At 43.1% G+C, this 17,046-nt stretch overlaps 1 protein-coding gene across 2 annotated transcripts in view; it reads right to left on the bottom strand.

Moving 5' to 3' along the window:
* Positions 1-17,046, bottom strand: part of efr3a (EFR3 homolog A (S. cerevisiae)) — a 114,500-nt gene that overhangs the window by 56,516 nt on the left and 40,938 nt on the right. For both annotated transcript variants that reach the window (XM_073490716.1, XM_073490717.1), the window contains exons 3-7: positions 16,456-16,532; positions 14,349-14,476; positions 12,242-12,392; positions 5,254-5,375; positions 1,013-1,162 (exon numbers count right to left, since the gene is read on the bottom strand). In XM_073490716.1, coding sequence (XP_073346817.1) covers positions 1,013-1,162; positions 5,254-5,375; positions 12,242-12,392; positions 14,349-14,476; positions 16,456-16,532 — 628 coding nt within the window. The remainder of the gene's footprint in view (positions 1-1,012; positions 1,163-5,253; positions 5,376-12,241; positions 12,393-14,348; positions 14,477-16,455; positions 16,533-17,046) is intronic.

The raw sequence follows: 17,046 nt of genomic DNA, 5'->3' as shown, positions 1-17,046 counted from the left end.
ATAAAAAGCAGAAGAAAGTCTGGATGATTAAATGGTCGAGGAGACGCTGACATCAACACGGGCTGTCTCTTCTTCAAAGAGAGCCGGAGGTGAGATTTTAACTGTTGGTCAGCTGCTGCCAACTAATGAAACAGTATGATTCATTGTTGCAGCTCTGGTCTCAACATGACTGAACTGTGATTGTACGACACAAGCGTGGTTCGTCCGTCAGTGGTTTCAGGAACAGTGATATATGCAGTCGACCCATTATCGTTCAGGTGTGAGGACGTGTTGTTCACGTCGCAACATAAAATACAGACCTAGCATTAGCTTCCTCCTATCTGCTCGTCTCATGACAGCTGGGTATCTTCAGGAGTTAAAAGCGTGACATCTGATCTCTAATCTAGACGAGGAATCGCAGAGACGTTTGATGGCGTGTAGAAAATGTTTGCAGGAGATTCTGGAGGTTTACAGGACTCAATGACACCGATTCTGAAACTGGATGTGGAGGCTTAAACTCAGCCTGAGGATCACAGAGCAGAGCGACACCAGAGAGGAGAGGCTGGATGGATTAACCCCCGTGACTGACAGACTGACAGACTGACAGACACACACACACACACACAAGTTTCAGAGGTGTGAAGAGTCAAAAGGAAGCACTAGAAGTTACTATATAGTGTAGATCTGTTTGATTAGCATCTTTTTGGTTCATCAGAGGTGAATTCTGGGATATCAGAGCCGCTGTGAGCTGCTCTGGAATAAACAACCTTTATTTTCTGAGGCGGAGGGAGAGTTTGATGTTGCAGGTGAAGTAGTTTACTTTTCTGATTGCCTCGGGTGAAAAAGTCTCCGGCGCTGCATGTATAATTGATCGACTTGGAATTATTGTGTGTCGAGGTTTGGCCCTTTAATAAGGTCACCTCATAAACTAGAAAAATCCTCACACTTCTCTTGCCTCCAGCTCTGAATCCAGGGAGGAGAGTATCAGTCAAAACAAAACAAACCCAAACTGAACTCTGTGTGTGGTCAGTACCTGTCCAGGTCTTCGCTGTCCTGCATGTTGAACAGCATGGACGGGATCAGTTTGTCCATGTGCTGAGGCTCCCAGATGATGGCCTGCAGCTCGTCGTTCACCGTCTTCCTCACCACGCCCTGCAGACCTTTAATGCCGGCCACTCGGATCCTGAAACAGACACACATGACGGAAACATCCTCAATGAAAACGAACAGTAAAACTGCTTCTGTGTGGATTCCTCCTGCTACTAAACAGTAAGTGTTTCTGTTATTTTTATTGTTTTCATTGTTTAAAGCAGCACTCTGGTTCTACTTCAGATGACTTGATGGTGGTTTGTCAGTCCGTGCAGGTTCCTTATCGTCGTATGCATGACATGATACTAATATTTAAATCAATGGATTCATCATGTAAACACAAAACAATTTTTAAAAAAAAACACAAAGGAGACTGTCCTGATTGGAGAAGCAGGACAGGTTTTTGTCTGGACTTCCTGAGTTCATTTAAGTGTGACTTATGCTCCAGTTAGCATGTTGTCATGTAACGCAACATTCAGCATCTAGCATTTCAACATCTTTACGCTATTGTTTAGCTAAGTATGATAAAAGCGCCACCACACATGTTAGCATGCTAAGCAGATCCAGATGCTTCCTCTTGTGTACTTGTTGGACCAACACATTAACCAAACTACCATCTGATGAGGTCATTGTGTCATCTTGAGTCATGTTGATATTCTGCTAAAAACAAATAGCTGGAAACCCAAAATGACTTCTTTTCCCCTTGATCCTGTGTATCAGCTAACGTTATGACTCAGTGTAGTTTGAGCTGAACTGGTGTTACTGAAGCTGCAGAGTTGACTCACTCTCAGCTTTGACTTCCAACTTTTATCTGACTTCTGAGGAGAAAGAAATCAAAGTAATAACACTTGGTTTCATTAAAACACTTCCAACACTAACACACACAAAGGCCACACACATACACACACACACACACATATAAACATCCTCCAGCTTCTCCAATCCTGCCTCGACAGAGTCTGCAGAGCACGATCGGTCTCAGGACCAATCAGAGCGCAGCGATTCTGACTTCACCATCGGCTATTTCTGTCTCTCCTCTCTATTTCCGACATAAAGCCCCAGTACGAGCAATAATATGAAAAGCAGGGTGGTCGACCTCGCCTCAGGCCTAATCCAATAAGCACCAGAGAAATTCTATTTGGGAATCCCTCTCTACCTACAGCGAGACGCTGCCGGATGAATAATGAAATACAGGCGGAAAAAAGGAAAAGTGAGGAGTCACACTGTTTACAGCACTGAGCCACAGAGGTATCAAGCCAAGTCGAAAATAAAGCCAGCATGCACACGCTCCCTCATACATACAGATGGAGATGTGAGTGCATTTCTATGCACAAAGATGCTCACACCCCTGCACAAACACAGGTCTCACTGCTGCAGTGAGGGTTTTTTTTTGCAAACAACCGCAGTAATGCTGGAGGAGGGAAGTTATTCCTGCAATGAGGAAGAGAGAGAAGTCTTCAGGTATTGTTTTAATTCACTGCAGATATGTCAGAGGGTGGGCGTCTCAGTGGGAGAGAACATCTTGTAAAGTGCTGCGTGGTGTCGGAGCCTGACCTGAGCCCCACCGCCACCACCGCCATCATCGAGCTATTTTTACCAGCTAAACAATCCGGCTGGCAGCAGGGAGAGCTTCTCTGTCTTCAAAACAATGAAAAATTGTGTTTGCCTGACATCTGGCTCGCTTAACAGGCTCATTAAAAACAGAAGCAAACTGCTGATGTGAAATTGCTCCACATACAGGGTGAAAGATAGCATGTGGAGGAAATTGGTATTTTGTATGAATGAGCCTGTTTTGCATGAGGCCGTCCTTTATTCTCCACTTTAATAAAAAGGGCCCTTAGAAATTTCACCAGCTCAATTACTTAACTGCCATTATCATTTGGCTTTTCTGTCCAGACCTTTCATAATTTGGCTTGCTCCCAGTGAATACTACCTGGCTACAAAAGAGACCTCACTCTGTGCAAGAAAAAAAAAATCAGGTACAAGATCTTTTCATATTCAGCATTTTGTCCAAAGAAGAAGCATTTAATACAATTTAATTAAACATTATTTATCCCTGTGAGGGCAGCTCAACAGATAGCAGCAATGAGGCCACTGAACTAGTACGTATATGTAGAAGCCAACCCGTTTCCCCGAGGTGGGCGTGAATCTGCAGCCAATTACGTTTTTTATCGTTATTTTTAACATCATGAACTTCAACCTTTTTGGCGGTTTCGAGAAATTAAAAGGATGTTTTGCTTCCTTTTCATCATTACAAGTTAATATTAGCCAGCTATGAACTGGGGAAATAATACGTCGTAAAGACTTCCAGCATCTTTTGAGGTGAAACATTTTGTTGCATGTTACTCGAAGCATGAGTCGACGTTGTGAATCAACCAGCACATCTTTAATATGACCATTCCAGTTTTCTGTTGTGGTTGTTTCTCTCTTGCATGACAGACACTTTAGTGATGATCTGATCCTCCTGGTCGTCTCCCTTGGGAGGTGTACCGGGCACATCCAACTGGGAGGAGACCCCGGGGCGGACCCAGGACTCGCTGGAGGGACTATATATCCCATCTGACCTGGGAATGCCTCGGGATCCCCCAGGAGGGGCTGGAAAGCATTGCTGGGGAGGAGGAGGTCTGGAATACCCTTCTAACCCTGCTGCCTCCTCGACCCAACCCTGGATAAGCAGAAGATGGATGGATGGATGGGAATAATGCCGAAGCAACAAAAATAACATCCAAGTTAAAAAACAAAATTTCCATTTCACCCTTTCAAAGACATCACAGGCAGGTGAGCCCATTTCTCTGTAAATCACTCACATCGTTTAAACCGAGCTATTCTCTTCATTTCATCACCATTGTGTCTTTCAAATGATCGTATTTCAGCGAGTGAAGCAAAGCTCTCCGGTGGTGGTGTTGGTGAGCCATGTGGTCTCAGTGGGAGGGGAAGGCCATGAAATATGGATCAAGAGATATATTTAATTCTGTATTCAGAGGATTCAAGTGGGATGAGACCTGCACTGGTGGAGATTGTGTTACAGACTATCCTCCAGCTGGATGTGTTATTGGTGCAATCCATCACTGCATTAAAAAGAGGGCGGTCGCCTCTGAAAGGTGGGATAGTGGATGCAGATGGTGTCTTCATAATAATCAGAGAGGATGCAGCGGTGGACAGCTACAGAATTAGATCTGAGAAGTGGAAATCAATGCGAGTAATGTGCGTGCAGGGTTTCATTTCACCCAAAGACGGAGCTTAACCGAAGCAGCTGATTTTCTTCAACTGCAGCTAATTTTCTCCACATGAAGAGGACTAATCAGAGAAACTCTCTGAGCGACAACGATCAATCAGCTGTTCCTGCACCAATGTGAACGCCGTTAACACCAGCGCCAGAGCTGAAGAGGGAAATCAAACCATTCTTGTGGCGTCACTTCAGAACAATATTTAGATTTAATTATTGATGAAGGAACGTATCGATGAGACACAGATTCTTCTTCATAAGTGATGCAGCTTCTCTGTGGATTTACTCAGTGATCAATACGTCATCTTGCATTAAAAGAGAGGTGAGACTCAACACCTGATCAACCCATTAGATGTGTCGGATATCATAAAAAAATGTTTCCATCTAGCAGACGAACCAAGGCAGGGATTATTTTAAAACAAAGGGCTCGCACGGAGTGGAAGTTCTGTGGTAATAATGGTCTCAGTTTTTAATATCCCAAAAGTCTAATGTGACAAAGAAAATCTCCACTCAAGGTCCGCTGACCTCAGCAGGAAACATTTAGTCAAACAGCTGCTTTCAAAGTAAAAGCATGAGCGTCTAGGCTCAGCAGACTACGTGTCTGGAAACACTGTGCCACAACTGGACAAGAAGAAAGAAGAAGAGGAAATAAAATTAGATGAAATCTGAAGAAAAGAGTTGAGAAAAAGTTGAGCTACAGAAACTTCAGTTTTCAGTAACTTACGAAACATTATGCGCCATCTAACATTGAAAATCCTGAAGATATGCAGTCAGTGTTTGAATTCTGGGCTTTAAAACTATATTTATATTTAAACATCTTTCCGAGGGGCCGGAGTAGAGCCCCGAGGGGTCCAACATGGATCGCTATCAGGAAATCATGATAAAATACCTACAAACATGAACATAAAGGAGCTGAAATATACTGTATGTGTCTGTGAGACGCGTCTCTGTCTTCTCACCTGGTTCTGGTCTCAGTCTCTTCATGAGTGGAGTGGCACATGGCACTGAACTGGGACACAAAGAAGTCGTAGCGGCGGTGGTAGGACGGCGTGTCCTCCTCAATGTTGGCAAACTTCACAAACTAGAGAGACGACAGGAAGTAAGGGAAACATTTATTAGTTGTGTTTGGCCTCAAAGATGAGATGATGATGGTCGGACACCAAACAACAAACGGCTTCAGATTTAAGTTGTTTTGTTGAAATTCTGTTTATCAACTTCACTACATCATCAGTTTAAGAGTTTACGAGCTAATCCTGTGAAAAAAGACAGAAACATGTGACACTATGACAACAGCAGCCACTTTCACTGTGCTGAGGTGTTCAAGCATCAAGGAGGGAAATAATCAGAATGGCAGAATATAAAGTGTGTTCGTCAACACGAGAGCAAAGAAAAAACTAACTCCAGACAGAAAACCTCAGAGTTTATAACGGAGACAAACGAGGAGTTTCTGGATCTGAAGCTTCTGCAGGTCCAGGTGCCAGTTTGTGCAAACCTGTAGAGAAGCTGAGCTAACTGCAATGACTAACAACAGATCTGTAACAGCCAACCACCAGGCCAGGTATCATAATGTCCACTGTGTTTTGGAAAAATTGTAGATTTTTATTAGAATCAAGGTCCATGCAATATTCCCTGAGATATTAATGGAAATGTGGAAAGATCGCCCTGTCTCACGGTGTAAAAGAAAGTGAGAGAATATTCCTGCATCTGTCCCTTTATCTGGATCAGCGCCACAGTTAATGGGGTCTATTCTTGGCTCCATTCGGAAATTGTTCAGAGTTTTTCTGTAATCCTGCTGACAAACCGACCAACAAAAACTGTCCTCAGTCCACCTCTAACAGGCCCCACTGAGCTGCTGACTTTTCACCTCTCAACCACGGAGAGACAAAAACCAGACACGCACGTTTTTACTGGAGGTCTGTAAGAATTCAGAACGTTTCCAGTGACAGAATAAAAATACCGTCATGTCTTTGCAACGGCATGAACTGGACGCGATGGTGATCATGATAATAACCGTTCGAGAGCCGCCCCCTTTTGTCCAGCCTATAATTTTCTCCCTCCAAACAAGCGTGAGTGTCCTCTGGAGAGGCCTCCTCGGTCTCCTCACAGTCAGCTGCGCTCGAGTAGCGCCTCTCGCTACCCTGTCATTGTCCACTGCAACAAATTGCCTCTGTACACGTCGACATCGGTGAGCGAACCCCCGCCGCTCTACCTGGTAATTTCCACCCATTTGGTGCCCAACCTTTCCTCGGGGTAATGGCTCAGATGGAAGGAGGTATTCTGGCAGCTGGCTCACACAACAGCAGCCTCACCTCAGCTTCCCAAACCTGTTACGGTGTTAAATCCAAGCATTAGACACATAAAAGGAGGGAAATAATTACTGGTTTGTGTTTGTGAGGTGACGACTGCAGTGTGGGCAAAGCGTGCAGGACAACTGATGGATTTATTTTGGTTAAATTCAGTCATAAAACATCAAATCCCTGCAAAAATGTAGCCAATAAAAAATGACTGATATTAAAAACAAAGGACGGATTAAATCCAGCTATTTTCCAGTTATTTTTTTCACCACGCTAGTTTCCATGGCGATGTCAGTGTGCTGGTTGACTAGCTTGATGTTCCTCAACTTTGGTGAAAATATCTCAACAACTATTTGATGTATTGTTTTTACAATTCATCTTTGAGGCGACATGAACTTTGTATCACCTTTTTTTTATTTTGGGGGGCAGCACGGCGCCGCAGTGGTTAGCACTGTTGCCTCACAGCAAGAAGGTCCTGGGTTCACAGTCCAAAGACATGCGAGGTTACTCGTATACTCTAAAACTGCCAGTCGGTGTGAATGGTTGTCCTCTGCATGTCAGCCCTGTGATGAAATGGCGACTTGTCCGGGGTGTACCCCGCCACTCGCACAATGTCAGCCGGGATCAGCTCCAGCGACTCTGCAAAGGATAAGCGGCTACAGATGATGAATGTATTTATTTTGATGACACCTTGCTGCTGTTATAGAGGTTAAAGGCCTGTATGGTACAAAAAAGCATCTCCCAAATGAATGTACTGCAGCGTGAAATACAATTAAATAAACTCGAGTTTTGCTTTGTAAAGAAATCTGCAGTTTGGGGTCTGAGCTGTGTGCATCTTGATCTTTTTCAGCATTTAAACTTGTAGAAGAATAAAAAAACACTTTCCTGTGATTTCCATTTCACTCAAAGTCAACAGAGGACTGAAGCCTCTCACATGGAGAGGATAAAGTGCTTCAAGTGAAGATGGGGTAATCGTGGCTCGACCGAGGTTTCATCATGTAAATAAGACTAATCAAAAAGCGACAGGCTTCATGCCTCACCGACGCCTCGTGGCAAAGCAGCTCAACAATGAGAAAATGAGTGGGTGATACAAACGCCAGCACAATTTGTTTTGCTTCCCTCGGGGCGATTTGAAAGAGCTCCGGTTTAAAAAGGTGCCATTAAAAAGTCGTGTGAAATGGACTGGTTTTACTTATCAAGGCATACTGATTATATAACATGTGGTAAAGCCAAGAGTGGGATCCATTTAAAGAGTCATTGCCAGGGAGCCATTTTGGTTCAGTTCCATCGCTCTTCAGAGCAGAAGCACGACAAGCTTTTAGGAAACACGGCGGTGGATTAAAGAACGGACGATTTTGTCCTCAGAGATTGAGTTTGTCCTCTTTTCACAGGTCAAACACTCATTTACTGAAGGTCCTACATCTGAATTCAACTTCAGAGGTAAGGAATAAAAGTTTAAATCTGTTTTAATGAAAAGTGGAGGCGACTTTTCATTAAAACAGTTTGTTTCTTAACTTAAACTAATTCATCTGTCAGCGCGACAGTCTCACACATACAAGCTGGGCCTATTTCCATACATGTTGATGAGATGAAACATGGAAAATGACTGAATTCGCTGGCGTGTTATGAACCATCATGAGCTTTTCCAGCCTGACCGCTGCTTTACTGCTGACTCTGTTGGTGTGTCGGCCTGACAGTTTGAGGGGGAGGACGTTTGCTGACTCCAGCCAAGAAGTTGGATCCTGTAGCCTGAAGCTATTTTATAAGTTTTCCCTCGGCATTAGTTTTGATTTCAAGTGATGACTGCAGACTATTAAAGAACGACATTTACCACCGCAGGTGACATTTCTGCACCGCCGTCTAGTCAGTGGGTGAGTTTGTCAAGAAAAGTACACAGGAAGTTAACTGCAGTTTGGAGGCAACTGTCAGAAATCCTGGCATCTGCAGTTTATCACAGAAAAGTGTTGATGTCTTCTGTTGCAGACGGAGTCATAACGGTCTGCTGCCTCCTGAGCCCTGACTCAGGTAATGATGACGAACACCTTCCCGGTCTGTTGATGGTGAGACTGGGAGTTTGTTTCCTCTCAGTTCCCATCTGTGCTGAACGATCATCAAAAATCACCTCGACAGCTGCGACTGGACGGCCTCAAGGCACACAGGGAGCTGAGGTTAATGTATATTTACTGTCTGTACAGATGCACTGATCAATACTTTGTATATGAAATGGAACAAATGATTCTGTTTGATGAATGATTTTATCTCACTGTTTCGACCATGATGACCTGGACGTTCTGCTCTTATCAAGCCCATTTGTTTTCATGAAAGCTGCTGTAAGCGTTGTGGTCGTTTCTGACGACTTCCTGTCTGTAAGCAGTCCCCTCCCTCGCCTCTACGTCACCACACTTGTACAAATCCTTTCTTTTTTCGAGGCAGCTCTTTTTGCCTCTTTCATCACTTGGCACGTTTGGTAGTAAAGTATTAATCCTGGGTTAAGAACTTAAAGCTGCAAAAGTCCTTAGAAATACCTGCTGTAGTCAGGTGTACGTCAACAAGTGTTAGAAGGAAGTTACAGAAGTATCCGTTGTGTCTTTGTACCTGCTGCTGCTTCCCTTTGTCTTTGTCCAGATTTACTGTCTTTTGGCAATTAACGAGCTTCTGGTTTGAGGTCTGAACTTCACACAAAAGGCCTCAAACAGACACAGAACAAAGACTTTACTGTGGACTAATGACGGTCTCTCTGTTAGAAGAGGATCCAGCACTTCACTGACCAACTGTGAACCAACTGTTACAGGAGGAATCTGACAGAGCAGAGTTACTGGTGGAGTTCACTCAGAGTCGAGACAACCTTTGGTTGCTAGAGTCCATTTCAGGAGCGTCAAATTGTTTTTTGGTTGAAGTAGACACACACTTGAGGAAATCACACTAATCATGCTTCCAACTTATGTTCATTCCAAACTCTTTAAACTCAGGAAGCAAGAACTTTCTATTTTATAGAAATTGGACACGAATCTGATCTGGCAACTAAAATAAGAAAATGAGAGGAAGATTGAACGGACAAATAGAAATAGAGATTTTTCTCTGCGCGGCTCGTCTGGCTCCACAGGCTATAAATACCCGACGTATGAACTCCCCTGTGTGTCTGACTCAGTGGCTTCATGTGTCTGAGTGTGGACCTATGAGTGTCTCTTCTATTGAGATGGAGCGGAGGAAGAGACACTTCGAGCCGTCGCAGTCTGCCAATTTCCTGTGACAAAGTTAACGGGCAGATAAATTTGGAAAAGGCGAACGGCTGGCAGAGAAACACTCTGGTGACAAACACACTTTACTGAAGGTACACACAAATAGAAACGCTGCACTAGTGTGAGGGGGAGAAGACTTAGATTAGAGGTGATAACTGGTGCGTGTGTCTAATTAATATAATAAAAGTCTTGGATTGATTCAGAAACTTTGTATCATTTATTTACAGAATGATTTATCACCTCAACCTGTGAGGTTTTCTTCCCCCTTCTGTTCTCCAGGTACAGTCACAGATATCTCAGGCAAGAAGCACAACTTCAGCTCATTTCGTTTCTGATAAGAAATGTGAAGTGAGTGCAAGCCTGTGGACATAAAAAGTTAACTACGAGTCCCATGATGCATTTCAGTAAAAACATCCAATCACAGAAATCTTGAACAGAGATTAAATGAACCGAATGGCTTGAATTATGTGAAATATTAGTGAAATGAGGCATTTCGTGGGGGGTTGTGATTCTCCAAAAAACGTATCCCCCATTTCTTCTTTCAGAATGTGAGCTCAAGTCTTTCCGGGCCCAGTGCATCATGGGACGATGTAATTACTCTGTTTGGCCACTACATCACTAGCTGGCGAAGATTACACCGACCAAAACTGAGCACCGTCCAGCTCGCAGTACGTCACCATCAGCAGGAGTTTATTGGGCGCAAGTTTTCCTCCTTTTGAGCAAACGTAAAAAAACCCACAGCCCCTTGTCTCCGTTTTCTCTGGTCATGTAGCACCAATTTCAAAAGTATTCATGACAAGGACCATCTTTCCAGTGGTGAGATACTTATTCTGTGACCTCTGACCTCCTTTTTTCTCACTAGCTTGTTATGTTGCCGATGGAGGATTATGAAGTTGATTCTATTCAAAAAAGCCCCAAAATGTGTGATGTGTTTGACTAATTAGTCACTGCCGAGGCTCCACTGAAAGCGGCCGGCCGGTTTCAACCAGGCTTTCAACAAAATTGCTGCAATTTGTGTATCTGGGTGTTTGTGTTGTTGTGCAGACATCTCAAACAAACTCATTAAACTGATAATTACCCGACAGAACAAACACGAGTGTGTCTTTCTCCTCCACTACATGTAACAACCAAACGCCGGCATTAAACAGAGCATCTCAGCTTTGTAGCCGGCGCCACAAGGAAAATTTAATTAACACGGCGCTCACCTAAAGGCGGTCTGTACCCCCCCTCACCGACCTGCCTCTGCATCCGCTCTCCTCCTCTGTCAGAGTCTAAATACCACACATAAATAATGCAAAGGCTTTCACATCTAAACCTTCGGCTCCGTTTCCTGCTCACATGAACCGCCGACAATGGCAAGGACGACAGGCTCAGAGAAGGAGGCGCGAGGAGGGAGGAAGAAAAACTTGTGGTTCACCTTCAGAAGACTCGGGAGGAGAAATGGGGCTGACATTTGCTGGCGGCTTATAGAGGCTAATAATAATTAGAGTCGTTCACAGGATATGGTATAGGGCCATTTCCACCGCCAGAGTCAAAGTTAAATTAGGTATTTAACCACCGACATGAACCTCTGGGCTGCAGCTGACTGATGTGTTTGTTGCATGTGAGTGTATGAAGTGTGGCTTTATGTTAATTTTTGGTTTGTCTGCAAAATCACACAGGAGGGAGATCGCTCTCAATTCAACACAACATTTGAAGCACAAATACAGAATCTTAACTAAAATAATCCAACATTTTGAGATGAAAGTAAATTAATTCTAGTGCTGCTTACGTGCTCAGATTCAGAGGAAGGTGCGACGCAACACTTTTTAATAAACAGTAGAAAACAATCGTTTGCATAGAAAGCAGCAGCACTTCAGAGGGATGAGAAGCAGTGCAGCGAATTACAGGAGGAACAAACGAATGTGCGCGAAATGTAACATCAATTTTTAGGTTCCAAAAAAAGATATTTCTGAATACACCGATGAATTATATTGTGAGTTAAATAATCCAAATGTAAATCTAAAGCTGATGATTTAACCTCCAATCACTGGGCGAGTAAAGCAAAAGGCGTCCACGTTTGTTCCACCAGTCGTTGGTGAAATAAATTAAACAGTAATCTGTTTTAATCTTCTCACCAGCTCATTTCATTTCTCAACTCTACGTTTAATCACCGATCCATTTTCTCTACGCAGCGTTTACATTTCCTCACTCATATTCCTTATGCATGCATATATATGTATATATTGCTGCAGCATGTCATTACAATAAATTACGTTTTAATTTATTTTTATCAACTGACAGAGTGAAGTGTGTGTGTGTGTGTGTGTGTGTGTGTGTGTGTGTGTGTTTGAATGTCAATATATGAAAAACTGTGTGATTGTAATGTGGTCCTGAGATCTTGCTCCAACCAGACCGAAGGTTTGTTGTCTTACCGAGTTGGTTCCCAGGACCTGCAGGTCCGGTTCTCTGGACTCCAGCAGCTTGGCCACCATGTGCAGGAAACTCTCCACGAAGGGTTTGATGCTCTGAGAGTGACAGGCCATCAGCAGCTGGTCCAGAGCCTCCATGGCTATCACCACATACCTGCACACAGCAAGGAGGGGGAGGTTCATCGTCAATATGTCGTACACTTCATGACACAAAGTCTTTTGGGGAATTTACAGAAATAATCTAAAGGCCTTAAATGTCAAAGATCAGGTACTTTAATATCTGAACAATGAAGCTCGAGAGTATCTAGAGAGGCTCACCCCTCTGCTCCTCTTCAGAGGAAAGAAGACATTTTGTCTTCAACAACAATTAAGTGGAGCTTCTTTCTCTTCTATCTTTGGCTGGGAACCGTTTAGCCAGACAACAGCCATGTGTTTCACTTTGTTCTTTAACCAACTGAAACTGAACTCGCCAGTGACAGCTGTCGTTACCGCCGATGAAATCAACACTGTCAACACCAGTCAGCCACTGGCCTCGACAAAGTTGTGCAGGATGGAGATTATACTGATGACGTTGCTTTCTGGCTCACAAACTTGAGAATTTCAATGAGACAAGTTTTAATGTAGAGGTGCAACATCCCCTGATATAATATGTTGATCAGCTTTTCATCTCATTAAAAAAACACATTCCTTTCAGAAGCCCCGTGATCTCAGATTGATTTGAAAAGACGTTTACACCCTTGATGCTCGGTTGAGCTTGTGCACTCACTGAAGACGGGGTGAGCGCCAACGCTTTTGGCTCAGCAGCTACAGTGAAGATTTCAACTTAAAAAGGTTTCACATCTTTTCAAATCAATTTGGGATCTCTGGGCTTCTGGAGACACCTGATGAGCTGTATGGAGACATTTCATGTTTCCTCTTTAGTTGCTTTTTTAAACATTTCATGTCTCCAGCTGCTTCAGTTGTTTAGCAGAATGCTGCAACACTGTTTTTCTGTGAAGCTCCAGAAATGTTTTGTGGACGACGACACTTCACCTGACTTTACATCAACATATTTTGGTTGAACTGTTCCTTCAGGAAGTTTTGAAAATGATCTGATTTAAACGATCTGATATTATTGAACTGAAAGCCAGCAGCCTGGAGCTCTTTGAATATATAAAAACTTGAGTCAAAACAACAAACCTGTAAACTGATAATTGTTCCACTGTCATTTGTACCAACACCAACATCTTTTGTTTCAGTGCAGTAAGGAGAGTTTACTCATCGTTATTCTGTGACAGTTGGTGCAGATGTTAAATTATTTCTTTAAAAACTGTATTTAGAAACACTTCACTGTCCTTCTAACAATACAGCAGTAAAGCAGTGAGTCTGAGTAACATTACTGGGGATAATAACAGCTAAATAATGCTCATGTTGCATCGAGGCTGACGTTGGGACACTGTACATTTAAAAATATGAATTCATAGGAGCAGAAATCAGTCTGACTCGAAGCTTTATATCGTCAGCTGCCACAGGGTTCGTAGTGTCACGTGGAAGAAGAGAGATGGAGATGTGTTTGTTCTCCGACTGCCAGCTTCAGGGAATAGAAGTCACAGCCAATTAAACACCATTTCTGACATTATAATCACTGTATTGATTAGGTGCTGCCAGTCTTCTTTAAGAAATGCATCAGGGATGTCTTTTTTTGGTCTCTTAGCTCATTTTAATTACTTTCCAGGAGCAGAAAGCACTAAATGGTTCAAGGAAAGACAGAATAACACAGAAGAACTCTTTCTGATGAGTTTAATGATGCTTCTGTTATAAGTGAGTGTTAAGTGTAAGTTAAGCTACTCACAATTGTCTTCAAATGGCAGGTAAAGGGGTCCCTTCAGTGCTTTTTCAGAAACTATGACCCCCAAATTCATGGATATGCATTGTCAGGTTAACTACACTAAGAACTGAAGAGGTGTGATTTCGTGGAAAACAATCTGAGGTTGAAGTGCAATATTTTATGTGTTCGGAAGAGGAAGAATAGCCGAAAGAAGCAGATATATCCAGCTTATATCAACTTCTCCAGGTAACAAGAGACAACACAAGTGTAAAGTAAAAAAACCTGAAGTCAAAGGTCTCTCACCCGTAGCGGTGTCGCACCACATCTCGGCTCAGCCTCTCTGCCAGGTAAGCACCGATCCTGTCCAGCTTCTCCGGAGCCGACACAGCGTAGAAGGTCAGCTTCTCCATGTCCGATTTACTGAGGCCATCCTGAAGGAAAACACAAGGCAGTCCAGATTTAAAGGATAAAAAGAGAGAGTCAGGCACCTGCCTTTTGGGATTAAAAAGTAGATTTATCTTCACTCCTGTTTATCAGCCTGACTGCAGCAGTGATCCGCGGAGGTGACCTTGACTGCTGACTGGAGCTGGAGGGGAAATGTACTTTACTTCATGAACGTAACGTTACAGAGAGGAGAGGGGAAAAAGTCACAAATGATCTTGCAGTAAAACTTCACGTCACGTTCCCCGACTTCCTTCCTCGCTCTTTCCTGGAAGTTATAGCAACAGGCGACTAAATGAAATGTGCTGTTACCTCATGTCAAACTACAGTGAGAAGCAAAAACAACACTTTATTCAGATTTCACTTCTGCCTCATTAAAAAGAGTTTAAAGAGAGTTTATTATCTCAGAATGGGAAATGTGAGTTATTTTTAGATTCATTGTCTTTTCAGAAATGTATAAAAAAGGGCACAGTGTGAACTTCAGCATCCGACTTTAGATGCCAGCAGACAGCCGATATAAATATACTGTCGCCAGGTGTCGTACGTAAAGAAGCGGGAGTTATTTCAGACCGGCTCTCCCCTGAGTGTGTTCAGCTCCTCCGGCTCTCAGCAAGTGATAATTAATTTGACAAGGTCTCGACCATTGGAGCATTTCCATTTCCCACTGCACCTGGTTGCTTACGCCAAAGGCCCTTGAGAAGATATTGGAGGAGAATGGAAACAAAAAAAAAAAAAGTAAATTACTGTCTTGTGTACGGGACGAACCACGTACACATTTGGTGTTTTTAATTAACAGGGGTCGAAGAATCAAACAGGTGATAATAAGTTGTCACGGTCCTCTTATCAAAGCCGTGTCACATCTAATAGCCAGATTTATCAAAGTCTGGAGACTTCATGTTGCTCCTTGATTGTCCAATTATGTCTGTGTTGTAGCCGGGAAGCTCTCTGGTGCTGGAGGTGTCACTGGGTCTCCACAGCAATCTCAACACTGAGATAACAACTGGGCACCAAACACAGTGTTAATACACTGATAAAGACCCAGACTGTGACCCAGACTGGGACTCTGACTCTGACTGTGATGTAGGCTGTGATACTCGGATGCTCAGATTTACTGGGATAGACGTCTTTCCAACAATTATATTGTCATTTATGTACTTTTTTACTTTTGCAATGTAAATATTAATGTAATGAGTCAATGAGTGTCTATGGCTCTCGTTTGTGCGATGAGATGATCACTCTCCATCAGTTCCATTTGCATATTTCAATCAGACATATCCCTGAAAATGAGGCAAACAGTGCTTTCAGATAACAAAGGATCGTATGGATTTAATACTCAAACACAGACTACCTCCCCCTGGTGGTTTGGAGAGTTATTTCTTCTCAAGCATGTGCAGAAACATACAAGCTAGTTGGCCATCTGTCGTCTCTGTGGTGTGTTTGAGTGCAACTTTTTGGCTGACACGCAGGAGACATGAGGCCAAACTTGTGTTTAATACAGTGATGATACGCCTTCTCCTCAGAGGTTAAAACCCTTTGATAATGTAATATATACTGTAACCGGTTCATGAGGGAAACATGATATTGATATATAATCTACTCATAAGCAGCAACAAAACAGCTGGGACGGATGACACAGCACAGGCAGCACGCTGTCCTCAGATTTCATTTTTCAATCGTATTTTGATTCATGTTTTATTGCTAATCGCCCTCGTTTCACTCAGGAGCAAACGACCGAATGACAAAACTACTTAAGTATCAATTCTGTCTCTTATAAGGTGCGACATAACTTTCCCACACGACCTTTCTATTGGATCTAATCAGCTACATTATTCATCTCTATTTAATAAATTGGATTTTCACTCAGAGGGCCGTTGCAGGCCACTTAAGTCAGATATTACGTATTGACCTTGAATCTCCACTGAAATAACTTCCATTTATCTGAAGGTGTGTTGCGCTTGCAGTCACTTACTTTGGGGTCCTCAGGGAAGATGTTGTCCACCAGGCGTTTGTACCTCGGCCTCAGCGGCCCACAGCAGCCGCAGACTCCTGTAACAAAAACACAAAGACGGGATTATTAACAAAGGTTACGCTGACCTTGTGACGGTCCATCATAACCTGCCACCATCGACTCTGACAATCCTGAAGAAAACGCGCATCAGATATGATTTCCAAGAAGCTCTCGACTCTTAAAGTTTTGAGTCTTTATCACAGATCACTTGAGAAAACTTGACATTAAAACATGTATTGGGACTTTCAACTGGACTCCATATGTCTCTCTAACTCCAGCGGAGCAGCTCAATACCAAAACTTCTATCTGGTGAATGAATGTAGACGACATGGTGGCACAATTGGCTGCAAAACAATATTTTTTTAATTCTCCTCCTCTAACTCACATCGAGCTCTGTGAGAGGCTGAGGCGATCCAAGTTTACTCTAGATTCAAGAGGCGGCTGTGATAGGTCATCTCCTATTGACTAACTTGAATTAGTATGACCAGCAGCAGCCTTCTGAGTCAGTGAGAAGTGATGAGTCATCAGAGTCCTGGCTCAGTGGTTTGAGGT

Source organism: Pagrus major, chromosome 21 (assembly GCF_040436345.1).
Source record: "Pagrus major chromosome 21, Pma_NU_1.0".
Lineage (NCBI taxonomy): Eukaryota > Metazoa > Chordata > Actinopteri > Spariformes > Sparidae > Pagrus > Pagrus major.
The sequence above is the reverse complement of the archived record's forward strand: the minus strand, read 5'-3'. Positions and strand labels throughout refer to the sequence as shown.